A 15,819-nucleotide genomic window follows, 5' to 3' on the forward strand; every position below is an offset into this window, starting at 1 on the left:
TGGTTCGATTCCCGGTTCTGGAGGAATTATTCTTATAGCAATTCTTGTACATTTCACCGCTGTTCACGCAGTAGGCTCGAAATATTACACCTTAGTCTGAATGAATCATTCGCGAGGATATGGCCGCGGCATGAAGTGATATTCCGTAGTATGCATCATCATAAGCATTTATTACACACTAGCAGGCCACCCGACGTTGCTCGAGAAGGATAGTACCCAGAAAAGTGAGAAACTTGGATTTCATGATCAAATATGATTTTTGTGTTTTCTCTTTGAGCGTGTCAATACGTGTGCCTATTCGTCAGGATGCCCAACCGCAGAGGTTATACGACGTGACATCTCAGGTAAAAATTTTTGCTTTGCACAGCTTTGGAACCGTTTTGAAACTATTTTGAAACATCAAAATCTGTCATGGAACTGCTGTGGAACTCATTTTAACTCATTTGTTCCAAAAATTGGAAATATGAAGAAATTCGTAACTCATTTGTAATCCTTCGTACTCTTTTGTACAGTGTGTGTTCGTGTGGAACGGCTTCCTACACATTTGGAACCAGTAGCGGATACAGAAAAAACTCGAGAGGGGGCGCAAAAGATATCTTGAGCTACCTTTACTTTCATCGTAATAAAAAGATAATGAAGTCACATGCAAAGTTTTATTTAAATTGATTATACACGTATATAAGACAAAGCCATCTTATGAGATAAAAAAGTTATAATTGTGGTTACGCATTGTTCGGCAATATGGGGACGCGTGGGAGGAGCGCGCCCCCTGCGCCCATCATATGTATCCGCCACTATTTGGAACTCCTTTTGAACAATGCGATAGGATTTCTAGAAGTCATCATTCGTATTTTAACTGCTCTTTACGGAGAAAATTACTGCTTTCCACACATTTGCAATTCCTTTTGATCGACTTCGTGCTATTAATAGACCTCATTATTTGTTTTGGAATTGGCCTCTACTCGTCGCGCCGACTATACCACGGCGAAGTTCGGTCCGATTCGTTCGCTCGAGAAAACGAAAAATCTCTCTTATATAATCAATATAAATGTGTTAGCGGTTAGAGAAATAATCGTAGGTCAGTTAATGGAAAAGAAACTCCAAAATAATCATTACAATGAGTTTAAAAATAATTATTCTCTATTCCTTGTTGCTTAAATCGTATTTTTGGGAACGTTTTGAACAGGTTATCATCATTACGTACCGAGAATCAACTTTTTATTCTTGTACTATGTGATTAACAAACGGTATTATAAAACGACACTAATGACGAATCGGACACAACCGAAAGTAGCACCACGGGGTTCGATAGCATGAGATTGAGAGCAGTGGCGCCGACTCCATGGGGCCCGAGCCCCCTCAAAAATTCGTCATGAGTGTGAGGAAAATATGTGTCAGGCTAGTCGATTTTCCCCGGTGTGTCCAGATATCGAGATTATAGTTATCAGGGTTGTAATGTTGATCATATGACTCCTCTAAAATACTTAAAAAACTTAAAACTCACCACCTATAAAATTTCCCGGGACAAGATCCCCGATTTGGGCCCCCCAATATTTTTTGTAAGTCGGCGTCCCTGATTGAGAGAGTCCGAGATACATAACCTCGGTACTACCTACGGTCGGAATCTGTACAGGCGTATGGAAATGTATCGCGGACAGACAAACAGACATAATTTTTTATATACGTAGATAGTTAGATAGATGAAATATCATTTAGAATCCTTATTTGAAAAGAGTTACCTAAACTTGAATTGATCTTGCCTCCGAGAACATATCATCTATATTCGCCAATGCCAAATGGGTTGAAAGAAAACCGACTCCACCTCCATTTGGGTACAGCCGTCAGATACCGTCCTCACTCTCTACTATTGATCGTAAATCGTCTCATTGATCGGAATATTGTCTGCCTCTCCCACTGGACATTAATATGAATATTAACTGGACAAAAATTAAAATAGGTCACGCAACGGATAGGAGCAATCCTGGATATTATTTTTGGAGGGGTGATTTAAAAATAAATGCAAGATCCAATGGAGGCTTGAATAACGATGTCAGAAAATATGAAAGTAGGTACATACGCGTCTTTCGAGTCTCGTAAAAGAAGGGCACATGCTCATCGCGACAAGAGCTCCACGCTGTTTTCGGGTGAAAGTACCTCAGTGCAAGATATATTTCGGCTTGCCAGTCTCCATTTTCATTAACTCAGGTCCTGCGAGACAAATGCTTCGTTTCGGGAACGGGAAAACGAGATGATTTCACTTACCTATACCCTGGCAAGGCCGTGAACAGATGAAAACTTTAGGGGGTGGAGTATGTAGGGTACACTCAATTATGGAGCTGTTTTTCGTAAGATCGTTAAGTTCCATCTCTATTACCAAAGATAAGCAAGATTCACTACGCGCCACAAATATCAGATCCAACGAGAATGCAGCAAGAAATTATTTTTGGCTGCGTTACACTGTAGACAAGGATCGGCCGCCGAAGCAATTTAATAGGACCGAACAATTAACTGTTAATTAAGAACAATTTTATACTTGAGTTTACGTCACTGAAGTTACGGGCGCTAATAATTATCATTTAGTGTTCTACCGATTAGGGTAGGTTTCCTTGGAGTGCTTAAGAAGCATTCTGGGAGCCTTCCTTTCCTTCCAGCACTGCCTTCTTCAATTCACTGTAAGGCCTATACCCTTTCATCATATCTAAAAATCCTATTCTTTTTCTTCCTCTCCCTCGTTTACCTAACATTCTACCCTTTAACACTGCTTTCAACACCCCCTCCCCGCTAAGTACACGCTCCATCCATACCTTCTGCCCCTCCCCCCGTACCTCATCTAAAAGCTGCCTCTCTTCACCCACCATATCCAGAACTTCGTCCTTTCTCCTCCTTTCCGTCCATTTCACCTTCTCCATTCTTCTCGACACCCACATCTCGAATGCCTCCAGTCTTCTCTCGTCGTCCTTCCATTTTTCAAGTGTCCACGTTTCCGCCCCGTAGAGAGCTACACTCCAGATCAAACTCTTCACCAACAATTTATTTAAACTCTAACATAACGATCCCCTCATGAGCTCCTTCCTGTTCACGAACGTCTCATTTGCTAATGCAATTCTCTTCTAATTCTCTTACTACTGTATCCGTTTTCCTCTATTGTGCAGCCTAAATAGTTGAATTGCTCTACCCAAGGGCGTACCCAGGATCATAACTAGAGGGGGGGGAGTAAGCTAAGTTGTGACATTTTGGCACGGAAAAGGAGAATTAATTCAACATTTTAAGAAAATTATAACAACGCTTTATTAGTTTATGAAATTATTTCCTAGAAAAAATATATTTATTTTAGTTACATATATTATACTAACACACATCGTTTTCCGTGGGTTTAAAGAAAATTTGTTGAATACTTTCGTTTCAGTTCAGTGCGGATTTTGCTTAAAGACTTCTGCGAATTTAGCTTCTAGGGGGGGACAGCTGCCCCCCCCCCCTGACCCTCGCTGGGTACGCCCATGGCTCTACCTGCTCAAGCTTCTCTCCTACAAGTTGAATTCGCAGCCCATAGTATTTCATACTTAATGGCGTCAGAATGGACCAAAAGATGATGTTAATTTGATTTAATAGTATCAGTAATAAAAAATATTCCACCTGTTTCATACTGAGGTTTCTTAACCTTAAGTTGCTCCCGGAGTAAAGGCCGTTTCCTTTTGCTGGAAACCGTCGGTGGTGGGTTCGGTACATCAAATAATGTAGGCACTGCATGGCTGTGAATACGGTTTTTCAAGTCGTTAAGGAACATAATATCCTCAAAATGGTTGCTAAAAATTTGGCAATTATTGTATAAATACACAGCAGATTTATCCAACAAGCCTTACCGGTATGTAGCAATAACTCACTTCCTAGCCCTAGAAATAAAATAGACTCAGTATGACTTCAAGGTTAATGAAGCACTTTTGATCCGAAATATCACCCTGGTAATTAATGCTGGCTTTTATTACCTGCTCTTGTCCTTAGGAAAACGAAAGTATCTGACACCTTGAGTTTTCTTAGAGGAATTCCTGCAATTTACGGCAGAACACCAATTTCCAGCGCCAAGCCGCATTTTTAACCTCATTCCTCAGCAAGCAAGATGCCAAAATTGAGGTTTTCAATAATTAAAAACAGGAAATTCGTTTTTAATCCTCTACTGATGGGACAAAAACACGGGAAATCTCTTCCGAGCCCTTTTATTAACTTTCGCGCTGCTCAGCATGGCTGACTTCACGCATGCGCAGAAAAAAATGCCACACGAAGTCACCAGTGACCATTCGTTAATTTCTATCATGGCCCTTGGTCCTACCATTCTGACTCTGAGGACCTAGTATATATAAGAACTAATGTTTCTATCATGATGATAAAGGAGTTTCTATCAAGGGGACTCCAATGGTTTCTATTCGATTTTGTCCCGGTGGACATCTTCTATCGATGGTGATTAGCGATTGAAGTCGATAGCTCGATAGTTATAAATCGCCGGCGGGAGTTCGAAAATCAGCCCTCAGAATAGGAAAATTCAGACTGATAACCTGATTAATATCTGCCACTGGGAGAAGTACTTCATGTGATCCATCAGTGGATCACAAATAAGTTTTTAAAAATTTCAAAGAGTGTTGATGCCTATAGGTTTTTTCTTGTTACTTTCAGTCGCTAATGTCTCAAAAAGTATTTATTGTTGGCAACTGAAACAAAAACTACACCTCATGGGTAACCTTTTTCTATCACTCAGCAAAATTTTAACGAGATCTGGTGGTGACACTTGAGGGACTTTCCATGTCATTACTTGAACCAAATTTTTTTTGGAATTATAAAATACTACTTTGTCATTAGATGCTTTATTTACAACATACTTAGTGTAAAAACATAGTACAAAAAAATAAAGGTGTCAGAAGATGAAAGAGAACCTTATGCTTTTATAAAAAGGGTTATTCGAAAAGGTCATTTTAGAGGATTCTTTAAGATTGCTAGATATCAGATAGGTTACACCACAGTAAAAAAAGATTGAGGAGCTGTGTGAAAAACGTGAGCATTTATCAGCGGTGGATGTGAAATAAAACCGTTAACTTGTCCTACTGTTGTGACATGTAGTGTTGGGCTTAACATGTTGCGTACTGGGGTATTTAAATGCCTTTTAACCCTCTGTTCCAGTGGATTTTTAAACCTCAATGTTAGAACGTACATAGCCATAGAAAAAATTCCATAACTTATTTAAAAATTAATATTTTTAAATGCGACTTCGAATGTAGCAATCTCAAATAATTTCAGGATTACTTCTTTGTGTGATATTCCATAAAACCCTTTCCTTTGAGGAGTGGAACGCCGCAATTTGAGCATACATACCTAGTCTCTTTCCTAATTTTTCTTGAAGCACACACTTAGCATCTTCTGGTGTGTTATTTTTTCTTCCCCATTTTCAATGATAGGGATGAGATGTCTTCCAAGGTCTCTCGAGAAGTGCTGTGGGTGATCTCTTGAAGGGACATGCTCTGTTGGCTTATCTTTGCCGTCTTTGTCCAAGGATGACTCAACTGACTCTACTCACTGCCCTCTCTTTGACGATCTGGAGCAAAAATCCTTGGAAATAAATGCTCCTTGAAACGTTTAGTTTTATAAACCCTAAAAGCATTGAAAAGAGCACAATTTATGAGTAACAGTGCTATTTTCTTCGGCCATTTCATTGCTTTTCTCATTATGGAGTAATAGGATAGGTCTATCTCGGTTATGTCTACTCCTTTCATACACTCATTGTATTTCAAAATAAACGTGGGTTTTTTGATTGCCAGTCCTATAACCCTATCCTTTATCTTTGAGTTACCAATGCAAGCATTGAGAATAGTGCTTATTCACTCACTTCCCTTTTGTCTCCCAAAACCACAAGAAACACTTCACCTTTACGAGAGACCGTGCTCTGTCCCTTTTTTAAAGTTTTTGCCACACTTCAACATGACAGGGAGTCCCTGATTGGGCCTTATGGTTCCACAAACTTACTTTATTCTCCAAGAGTAGTTCTGCTATTTCTATGCTATGATGATATTTGTCTTGATGTATATGATGCCAAAGATTGAGATGTGGCCATAAATGAGAAAGTATAGTTCGTTCTAATTTTTTCCTTCAGCTGAATATATTTCCAAATTACTAATGTAACCAGAATCACTTATACAAACCATTCGAACTAACATCCCATATTATAAAATTTTACCGGTATAATACGTTTTGATTTTCAATCTTCCTCTCCATAGAATCATGGCTTCATCAAGTTATAATTCCTGTTTTGGTTTATTAGGTCTAAAATTTTTGTACTAAGTATTCTAGAGCCGGTCTTATTTATAGTCTATCCGTAGTATCTAAAAATTCTTCATTATCACTGAAGTGCCATGCTTTCCATATCTGCTTGAATCTATTTCTCGTCAATAGTTTTCTAAATATGTTGGCTGCAATGAAAGGATCTGTGCTCCAACACTCCTATAGTATCTTTTCTCACTTGACCCATCAGAATCAAAATAGCAAAGAATTTTTTCATCTTAGCTACTGTTACATTTGACCACCTTTGGCAATTCTTTATATATATGTTTGTTTTGACAGTGATACAAATTGGATAGATAGATAGATAGCACATCATTTCAAAAGAGTCGTTACCAACAAACAGTGAGACTACGCTGAGGATACTGGTGGAATTTTCTGGTAATTGCTTCACTCCAGGTTGGCCCAAAAATTGCTATAAGTTTCTCTCTAAATCTATTTTTTCCCATGCAGAAGAATTTCCTGCAAAATTACTGTCTATGTGTGCACTCATATCGGAGTCATTTTCACTGATCACTACAGGAATATATTTTCTAGTTTTCATGTTCACCACAATATCAGAATCGCTTTCACTCTCATCGCTCTCTTCATCGTACTCTAATGGTACATCTGATAGATCATCTGCAAACAGATCTAACATAATTTCTTCTTCATGCAAAGCACTGCCTTTCCTAAGCGACGCCATAATATGGTATATTCCTGTGAATGCTTCTTACGGTACGAGTAGAGATACGAACAAACCTTCGTGGCAGAAAAAGCAAATACCAAATTCACTTTTCACAGAGACTCAAGGAAACACGTACTCCTCCAGGCACAAGGGAAAGGAACCTAACCAAGGGCCGACAAAGAAGTAAGAGAGTTTCGTTTTGAGTCCCCAAGCTCCTTTCGTCATAAATGTATATGCTGACGGAGCAGATAGGTCCACTTGCTGAGAGTGCATTTCAGAGGAGCAGCAATAGAGACAAGGTCCAAACTTGCCGCCTGAACTAGGGCCATATGACTTAACTCCCCGAAAATTATGGGGAAAGAGTGTCCTATACCCCAAGAACCCAAATAAATAAAATATCAACAACGAAAGAAGAGGGAGGATGCCTAAGAGTGCAGCTGTTGAGATTGACGTTACTTGACATTACGGACAAACGGCCTCAAGTTAAAATATAGTTTAATGGCTTAATTTTATAATAACACACTACCTTTTCAAAAATTATGATACATATACTCATAATAAGTAACAAAAAGCAACTGAAAAATCAGTAAGGAATATGCATATCATGTTACATAATTGTTAATGTTGACGCATATAAATGACGAGAATTCTCGTCATCCGTCCAGAATGCTTGGGAAGACAATGACGAGAATTCTCGCCATCCGCACACAACGTGTTAAAAGGGTTATTAAATGCAGGAGGGCAAAAGACAGTAAGCTCTGAAAGGGAACAACATAAGTGAATATGCACCAGCAACTGGAGGTACTAGAAGAGGTGCAGACTACAGGATGCACGAAAGACGGGGATGAAAAGAACTGTGAGAGTTGCTATTACGAAAATTCAATTTTTCACAGTACAAGTTTAACCACTGTAAAATTAAAGGTGGGGGATTTTCTCCATCAAACAAGAAATATGTAGTAACATTAAGGCAGCAAAAATCTATAGGCAGAAAGAGGATCGATCACAGTCATGATGTGTCCACAGTGGTCGCAATGGCAACCTGGTGGAATCTCAAAGGTCTCGTAAGTAGTCTAAATAAAGTAAATGCAGCAGACTCCTGATTATCTGGGTGCCCATACTGCGGATTATCCATGCATGATTTTCACTCTCGCTCAATATTTTCCACGATCTTCAAAAGAATAAAATCAGACGAAAAAGCACCGGAATTACTGTACATATGTATATTAATGCTAGGATACACCAGGTTTATTATTTCCATCCATCCATAATCCCCATAGTAAAACAGAAGCAATCGCACGCTAGCAGCATTCACGGGAGCTCTGTGTTCCTGTTTTCGAAGTGTCACAGTGAGGGATCGCACTCCGTGATCATGGACACATCCCGTAGCAGTTGCAAACCTGGCAACTTGTTCCAAACGTGACTACCTGGATCGGTGCCTAAAAGTGTTGTTTCCGAAATTGTGCGGTGGCTTTGAAGCACTCGTGCCTACAACTTTTCTGTATCCGTGGTCACACAGCTGCGGATGCTAGGTTTTCGAAACCAGTTCTTATATGGAGCCGTAATGATACGAGTAAAACCTTATTATTGCCGCGAAAAAGATCGCGGACAGGCAATAAAAAAGCTCTCAATGAGTCTGGGAAGCACTCTAAAATAACAGAATAACTGTATAAATAATTATATATATTGTTTGTTTTACATAAATTATGAACATTATGAGACATTTTAGTGAAAGTTTGGGTTATCTGTGTTTTCCTATTATCAGTACCGTCTCTCCCCATCATTAGCCCGGATAATCGGGAGTGTGCAGTGTTCTGGTAAAACATGAACCATTACGTTCTCAGTTTTTCTTATGCTACTGTAATTTTGAATGGATAGGTTCTCATACTTAGCATAACAAGGTGCATGGTTTAATGCCTCATTTATAAATCTAGCCGTTTCCTTTTCAACAGGTTCACATTTCAAGTTTTTAACGAACAACATTTTTGCAAGTTACTATAGCGATAGCCATATTGACTTGACTCAAATCCAAAATTCAGGCATATTACAAATGAAAAGCTGGGATTATTGAACAGTTTTATTAAAATCACGACAAACCAACCACACGGACCTCACCATTTTCGAATCAGTAGATATGCTTTTCCAGTCCTTTGCAATTCATAGGGTGAAATTACAATGAACCACATGCCTAATTTGGAACTTGAACCCACTTTGTTTAAAATAAGAAACTATAGTAATTCACTAGCATGCATAGCCACCAATCAGTGTAAGTAAAAAAAAGATACTTATGGGAACTGCAAATAAAAATATATTACTGCCATAACATAATTTTAAATTCTGGACTTCAATATAAGAATCTTAAACCCTTACAAGAGCATAGCCGAAACATAAATTCACTAGAGAAAAGTAAACTATTTCATCATATATTCGTGAATCCAAACAAAGTGTATAACATCTAGTGGCCAAAAGTCGAAGCTTTGGAAAGGTGGTCTCGTGAATAGAGTTGTTTGCGCACACGAGGATTTGGTGATTTATGAGTGTCCAAAAAGATTACAATTAATTTTATCAATATTTTATGAGATGGCCTCCAAGAAATATGCTCTCATGAATTAATTGTTACTAGCTAACTTTTATCAACTGAAGTTTTGTCTAAATAACACTCCGTACAAGCATACTTTTAAGAACTGTCCCGGGAAATCAACACCATGTTTACACCTTCCTGAACCAACATTGCATTGAATTTTCATTAGATATCGCACGTAAGCTGGAATCCTATGATAAGATTGAAAATTTATCCTTTCCAGGTTTCCTAATAGATTCACCCAACAGGAGTACAACCCTGTCAATAGAGAATCCTACTCAAACTGTAAGTTAAGAACTTTATTCAAATTAAACTATTTTTTTCTTTTATTCAAAAGCTTTCAGCCAACATAAATATATTTAAAAAGCTAGAAGACTTCAATAATTGCGGCCATTGCTTAATTTAAATACAGGGGCACCAGTCGTAAACACACTATACATATGGTTGTTTCCCACTGATCATCTCTCCACAGGTGAAGGTCCCTCCACCATCTGGCATTGGATTCACGAATATGTGTAAATGCATATACTATAAGGCTTACAAATAAAATAACATACGGCTGTATGCATGGCCATTCCATTTAAAATACATCATACCATTCAAAATTTATCAAGTTGATTCATTGAGATTCGCAACACTTCTGTGAAACCTCCTTAATTTGCAACTAATTTTTCTCATCATAAAAGTTTCCTCATTAATAATGCCAGAATCATGAACGCATCGAATAGGGTGCTTTATTCTAGATCACATTTATCAACTGTAGCTTCAAAATACAGTAGGTAGTATTCACATTGTAACTACTCAACTGAAAAGACAATTATGTATGAATGAATAAATCTACAAACACAGCCTGCCATTCCTCCAATTTCATGCATTCTCTAGCCTTTAATCACAAAAATACAACTTAAATGCTAAAACTTATGGTCATGTGAGATAGTCAATCCAAGGGCACAAAAACAATGACCAAAAGTATAATGGGTACACAGCAATTTGATCAATACCTTGATACCCTAAATATTAAGTCATATGAGCCCAATGTGGGTCAGATTTCATACTGCGCTTGATATTAAACACATATATTCATACTAAATATCAGCCTATAATTCATCAGTTCACAGGAGAAATGGAAAAAAGTGAAACTGTCACAAGTATACAACTCCAGGAAAGAATGAGAATGGACACGAAATAATACGGTCAATTAGCACAGCTGAATCATACACACTCATCATTCATTCGCTCTTCAAATAAAAATTATCACTCACATCATTCGTGGCTAAAAAATAAATCAAGCTTTACAAAACAAATGAGTAACAAACTTCTGAGGCTCTGTTGCCTTTGTCCTCAAAATACATCATAGTTGCTTTCTTCACTGCATTTAATCCCCTGGTGAACTTCCATCACATCATCACATTTAACTATAACAAATCCTTGCTCTTTGACACATTCTTTGTAATTAGTCAAAAAGTAAGTTAATACCTTGCAATTTGAGACACGATTAAGCAAAAAAAGAGCTCATAAAAAAACCAACCAAATGGTTTAACCAGAGTAAGTGGACAGTGACTCTTGATGCAATGCCATCATATTCTAAGTAAGATACTTTCTCACCTTACCTGGAAGTTATGCAAGGAATTTGAAGAAAATAAAGTGATTTGTGCATAGCTGCAGAACACCAACACATTAAACCACATATTTATATGTACACCACAGACACATGAAATCATGCTCCGACACCTTCGGAAGAGGAAGAAAGTGGAAAATATCTTTTTTTTATCCTTCTAAGACTTGAGTTTTTTTCCTGCCGACTCTGACTCACAAATTTCCATTTCTTGAGAACAATCAGGTAATTCCTTGTGGACCGATTTCCGTTTGTTTGCCTGGTAAGACCGTACCACTGGGTTTACCTGCTTCCGGAGAATCTCTTCCTCCTGTTCCACCTTCTCCTCTTCCTTCTTGTCGACCTCCATTTCCTCATCTTCCAACTCCCCCTCCTCCAAACCCTCCGCTTCCTTCGATGGCACTGGCTCTTCCACCTCCCCTTCCTCCTTTAATGCCACTGTCGGCTCTGCAACTGGCTTCACCACTGCCTTGCTCACACCCCTATCTTCCACATTCACACTGTACACACGCTCCACCCTCATTGGCTCTCCATTGCCCATAGTCTCGAGCACCACTTTCACCTTGTCGCCCATCTTGTTGATCGCAATCAACCGCATGCCACCGGTGACGGCCCGGTTGCCGCTTTGGTCCGTTTTCACAATCAGCGGGCCCTGTTCCTGTGCCATCTTTATCATCTCTCCGATGTCCCCCTGACTCACCACAACTTCTTCCTCCTCAGGGGGGAAGTTCACTGTTCGGCTCAATGGGGATGGAAGGATAATCTTCGGAAGCTTCACGGTGATGTTCTGATCCTTCATCAGCTTGATTATAAGCTCATGAATGGCCTCTCTTTTCCGGTTGACGACCTCCTCAGGGAACCATTGCGTGAGGGAGCGTATTGGAATGCGGTAATCTTTGATTGGATTCTGAAATACCAAATAACAAGAAATACCAAAGTAGTGTTACTTGAGAGATGTAGTGATGTAGACACATTTTATTAATGGCAAAAAATTAGAAGTAGAGCCATATTTAAGTTCTAAAATAAACATAAATGGCTTAGAATTTCAAATAATTCACCCACAATACAAAAAACTAACAAATACACATGCAAGCCATTTAAATATGCAGAATTTGCCATTGATTTGCTACATAAGATTTTACAAAACATGAATTTCATAATATTAGACAATAAAAATATATGTTTTATAGTGAGACAACTCATCAACGAAATATACTGGTATTATAGGCAAGTTTGAGTCATCGCTGAAAGATAAGAATCCTTTGCAAGAAAACAAAACTTGAAGAGATCTGAGACCCAACCATCATAATATCTAGGGTACAAAATTATATGCCCCGCAGGAAAGAAATGTATACTCAGAAATGCAAAAAGGCAATTTTTTTAAGTCTAGACTTATAAACTTAAGAAGCCTGAGCACACTATTCTTCTTAGTAATCTTATATTTATCATTACTCAACAAAAAATTAATTATTCTGTCTGATAAATCTACTAAATTTAGTTCTTGTCTACCATAGACATCATTGCAAGCAATCTATTATAAGATCTTAAAATTCATTCAATGTTTTACAAACACCATTGCACAAAATTGTGAACACACTCACCTCAAAGAAGCTTTCAACATATTGAAGAACATAAAGCCCGCAGTCTACAAAATTTGTTTGCTGAGGAACTCTGGGACAAGCACCTTTGATAGTGTCCTTTGAAAAATCACGCTCAGCACCTTTTTTAACTTTATACTCAATTCTAAGGTAATCACGGAGAGTTGCCACAACCCTTGAGCGACTTGTGCCAGCAAGAGAATCAAATATTAAAATGCAAGGCCTGAAAAGGAAAATTTCCATAATTACATTATATTATCACTATATATCTACTAAATCACAGGGACCCTTAATCAGCAGAGGAATAAGTTATATCATAAATTAATGGTTAATTACTTTTAAAAATTGTTCTACTTGTATTTCAAAATGCTGCTTCACAAAATAATGCCTCAGATATAATTGAATTGCATGCTGTTATAAGGTTTTGTTTCATGCTAATAAGGGGTTGCATTCACTAAGTATATACATACGCAGGTATACTTAAACCTAATACCCATACATACTTCAGTTATGCATAATTCTTACTTAAGGCTCAAATTTTTTGATGAACGCACATCTATAAATGCATATACTACAATTAACAGAAAAAAGTGATAGTTAGAAGTAAGATCCCAAGCATTTCATACAATCAATTATTACCTTGAGTGATATTCTCTAGGCATTACAAATAAATGTTTGCTACTTCTCTGAGACAAAAAGTAACACCAACTTAATTGAGTTTAATGTCAAAAAACATATGCAGATTTAGGAGGGGCACATGCCCCTCCCCTCCCCCCCACCCCCAGATGCTTAAAAAGTAGACAAGATTTTCAATACGGTTATCGTTATGTTCATTTTACTTTGTGTATTGCAGCGCCTCAATCATTTAATTTAATATAAATGACTTTCATATCAAAATAAAGAGAATATTTTCTACATTAATTGTTATATTTTATTTTTAATCTCAAATATGAAATGACTTGTCAGACCCTTGTTGCGCTCCCCCACCACCCAGAAAAAATACTGGATCCGCCCGTCTAAAAATGCAAATATATTTAAGGATATAAACATAGAGAGTACACAATAAACTTGGTCACCACTGAACTTCAACCATGATACCGTCCAGTTTACAACCATGATACTGTCCAGTATTATAATGCATAGATCACAAAACTTTTACACTTGCTGAATCAGAATCAGAAAAGCAAATGTTTAAGGAGCATACAAACTCTCCCCGTTTAAAACCAATATCATGCCCACAGGTTGATATCCATCACTATATCTCACAAATAAGCTTCCATAATGATATCATTAAGTGTAATGAATCCCTAAACATATAACCCAGAATAAAAGTCTAGGCGTGAGAATTTCCAAGCTGGACGAGGAGTAGTGATAACACTTACTGTTTTATAGGGTCATTGGGTGAACAATACTCGGTGTTGTCACCTTCTTCACTTTTCACAGCATTGGCATCCTCAGGCTTTGGATCCTTTTCCTGCTTAGTATCATCAGCCTTGGAAGACTAGAAAAGTTCACACAAGAACAAAGGGAGATGAAACAAAATTATAGAACTGAAAATTGATTAGGAGATCAATTTTAATGGAATAAGCCCATAATAAGAATTTGAAAACAATGAAATCACAACTTGCTCAGATACATAGAGCATTATTTGGCTTTTGTTACTCTTTTCTGTTTTCGTACTATATCTGCCCTTTACAAATGGTTAAAAAGCCAAAGTGAAAAATGTTTGCATTAAAATTCATAAAGATACAAAGCTTACACAAATAAATTAGGATAACCTTGTACGAGTAATGGTTTAGCAAGAGGGAATTCACTAAGAGTGTATGAGCTACATTTATAAATACCAACCTCTATAAACAGATAATTATTAAATTAATTACAGTGAGTCCTCGTTTAACGTCACTTACCGTTCCTGAAAAATGTGACGATAAACGAAATGACGTTAATCGAAGCACAATATCCCATAAGGAACAATGTAAAAAGTGAATATCGGCTCCTAGACCTCACAATTCCTACGCGAAAAAATTTTAGCGTATCATATTTGGGCCATTTTTTACGATGGGAATGCCAAACTATGGCATATATACGAGTCCCTGTCTTCATCGACGGCAATACCAGCAGCGACGTACATCCTTCTCCATTTTTGTATCTTCCCGCATTTGTTTTTTCGGCTTCGCTATGGTGGTCACCCGTTCGAGCGTCGCCTGGGCATCATCATCGCTGAAACATCGTCGCAGTTACAGGAACCAAGATTATTGAGAACACGGCAAAAAAGTGACTACAAATACTCCGAGTTCTACACGGGTAAATTCCTAGAAATCACTTTTCAGGTTCCAGAAAACCGTTATGTCAAGTAAAACTTGCTAAAACTTTACTTGACATTTACGCACCTACCTAAGAATTCATTTTGCAGAAAATTTGCTATAAACGTAATCGAAATTGACATTAAACACACCGTTTTAGACTTCGTTTAGACTGACTGTATTACCGCCCACAAAACGAACAACCTGCAACGCCCGCCGCTTCGCATTTTTTCTCGCGCGAAATTTAAAAGACCTGACCAGACCTGACGTTATCGCGAAGCAAAGGTGCGATAAACGAATGACGGTCTCAAAATTTTCGTGACGTTATCGCGAAATGACGTTAAACGGGGTGACGTAGAACGAGGACTCACTGTAATTATAATTTCGAGGGATTTCCATATGATATAAATTACTAAAATGCCCCACTTCACAACATCATGATAGCATCACCTAATACTGTCAACATATAATAAACACTAAAACCAATGTAAGATAATTTCAAGACTCCTAACAGAAACAATCCAAATCAGATACACTAGAGGTTGAGAGGAGATATTTTGAAAAGTTGAATTAAAATTAAACCTGGCCCTTCGATTTCTGGTCGGGTGTGTTAACCAGTTAATCACCAAGCCATCTTCTCCCAAAGCTAACCTCAAATGCGGTTTACCTGAACAAATTAATGACGTCTCACGTCCACACTGTGGCCCAAGAGACAGAGGTTATAGTAATAACAATATTTT

The 15,819-nt window shown here is 37.9% G+C and overlaps 1 protein-coding gene across 6 annotated transcripts in view; it reads right to left on the bottom strand.

Moving 5' to 3' along the window:
- Positions 1-10,277: 10,277 nt before the first annotated feature.
- Positions 10,278-15,819, bottom strand: part of LOC124160329 — a 53,365-nt gene continuing 47,823 nt past the window's right edge. For all 6 annotated transcript variants that reach the window (XM_046536162.1, XM_046536165.1, XM_046536161.1 and 3 more), the window contains 3 exons: positions 14,159-14,277; positions 12,780-12,999; positions 10,278-12,085 (listed from right to left, as the gene is read on the bottom strand). In XM_046536162.1, the coding sequence (XP_046392118.1) occupies positions 11,339-12,085; positions 12,780-12,999; positions 14,159-14,277 (1,086 nt within the window). In that variant the 3' untranslated portion in view covers positions 10,278-11,338. The remainder of the gene's footprint in view (positions 12,086-12,779; positions 13,000-14,158; positions 14,278-15,819) is intronic.

The sequence above is a fragment of the Ischnura elegans genome, chromosome 6, assembly GCF_921293095.1.
Source record: "Ischnura elegans chromosome 6, ioIscEleg1.1, whole genome shotgun sequence".
Lineage (NCBI taxonomy): Eukaryota > Metazoa > Arthropoda > Insecta > Odonata > Coenagrionidae > Ischnura > Ischnura elegans.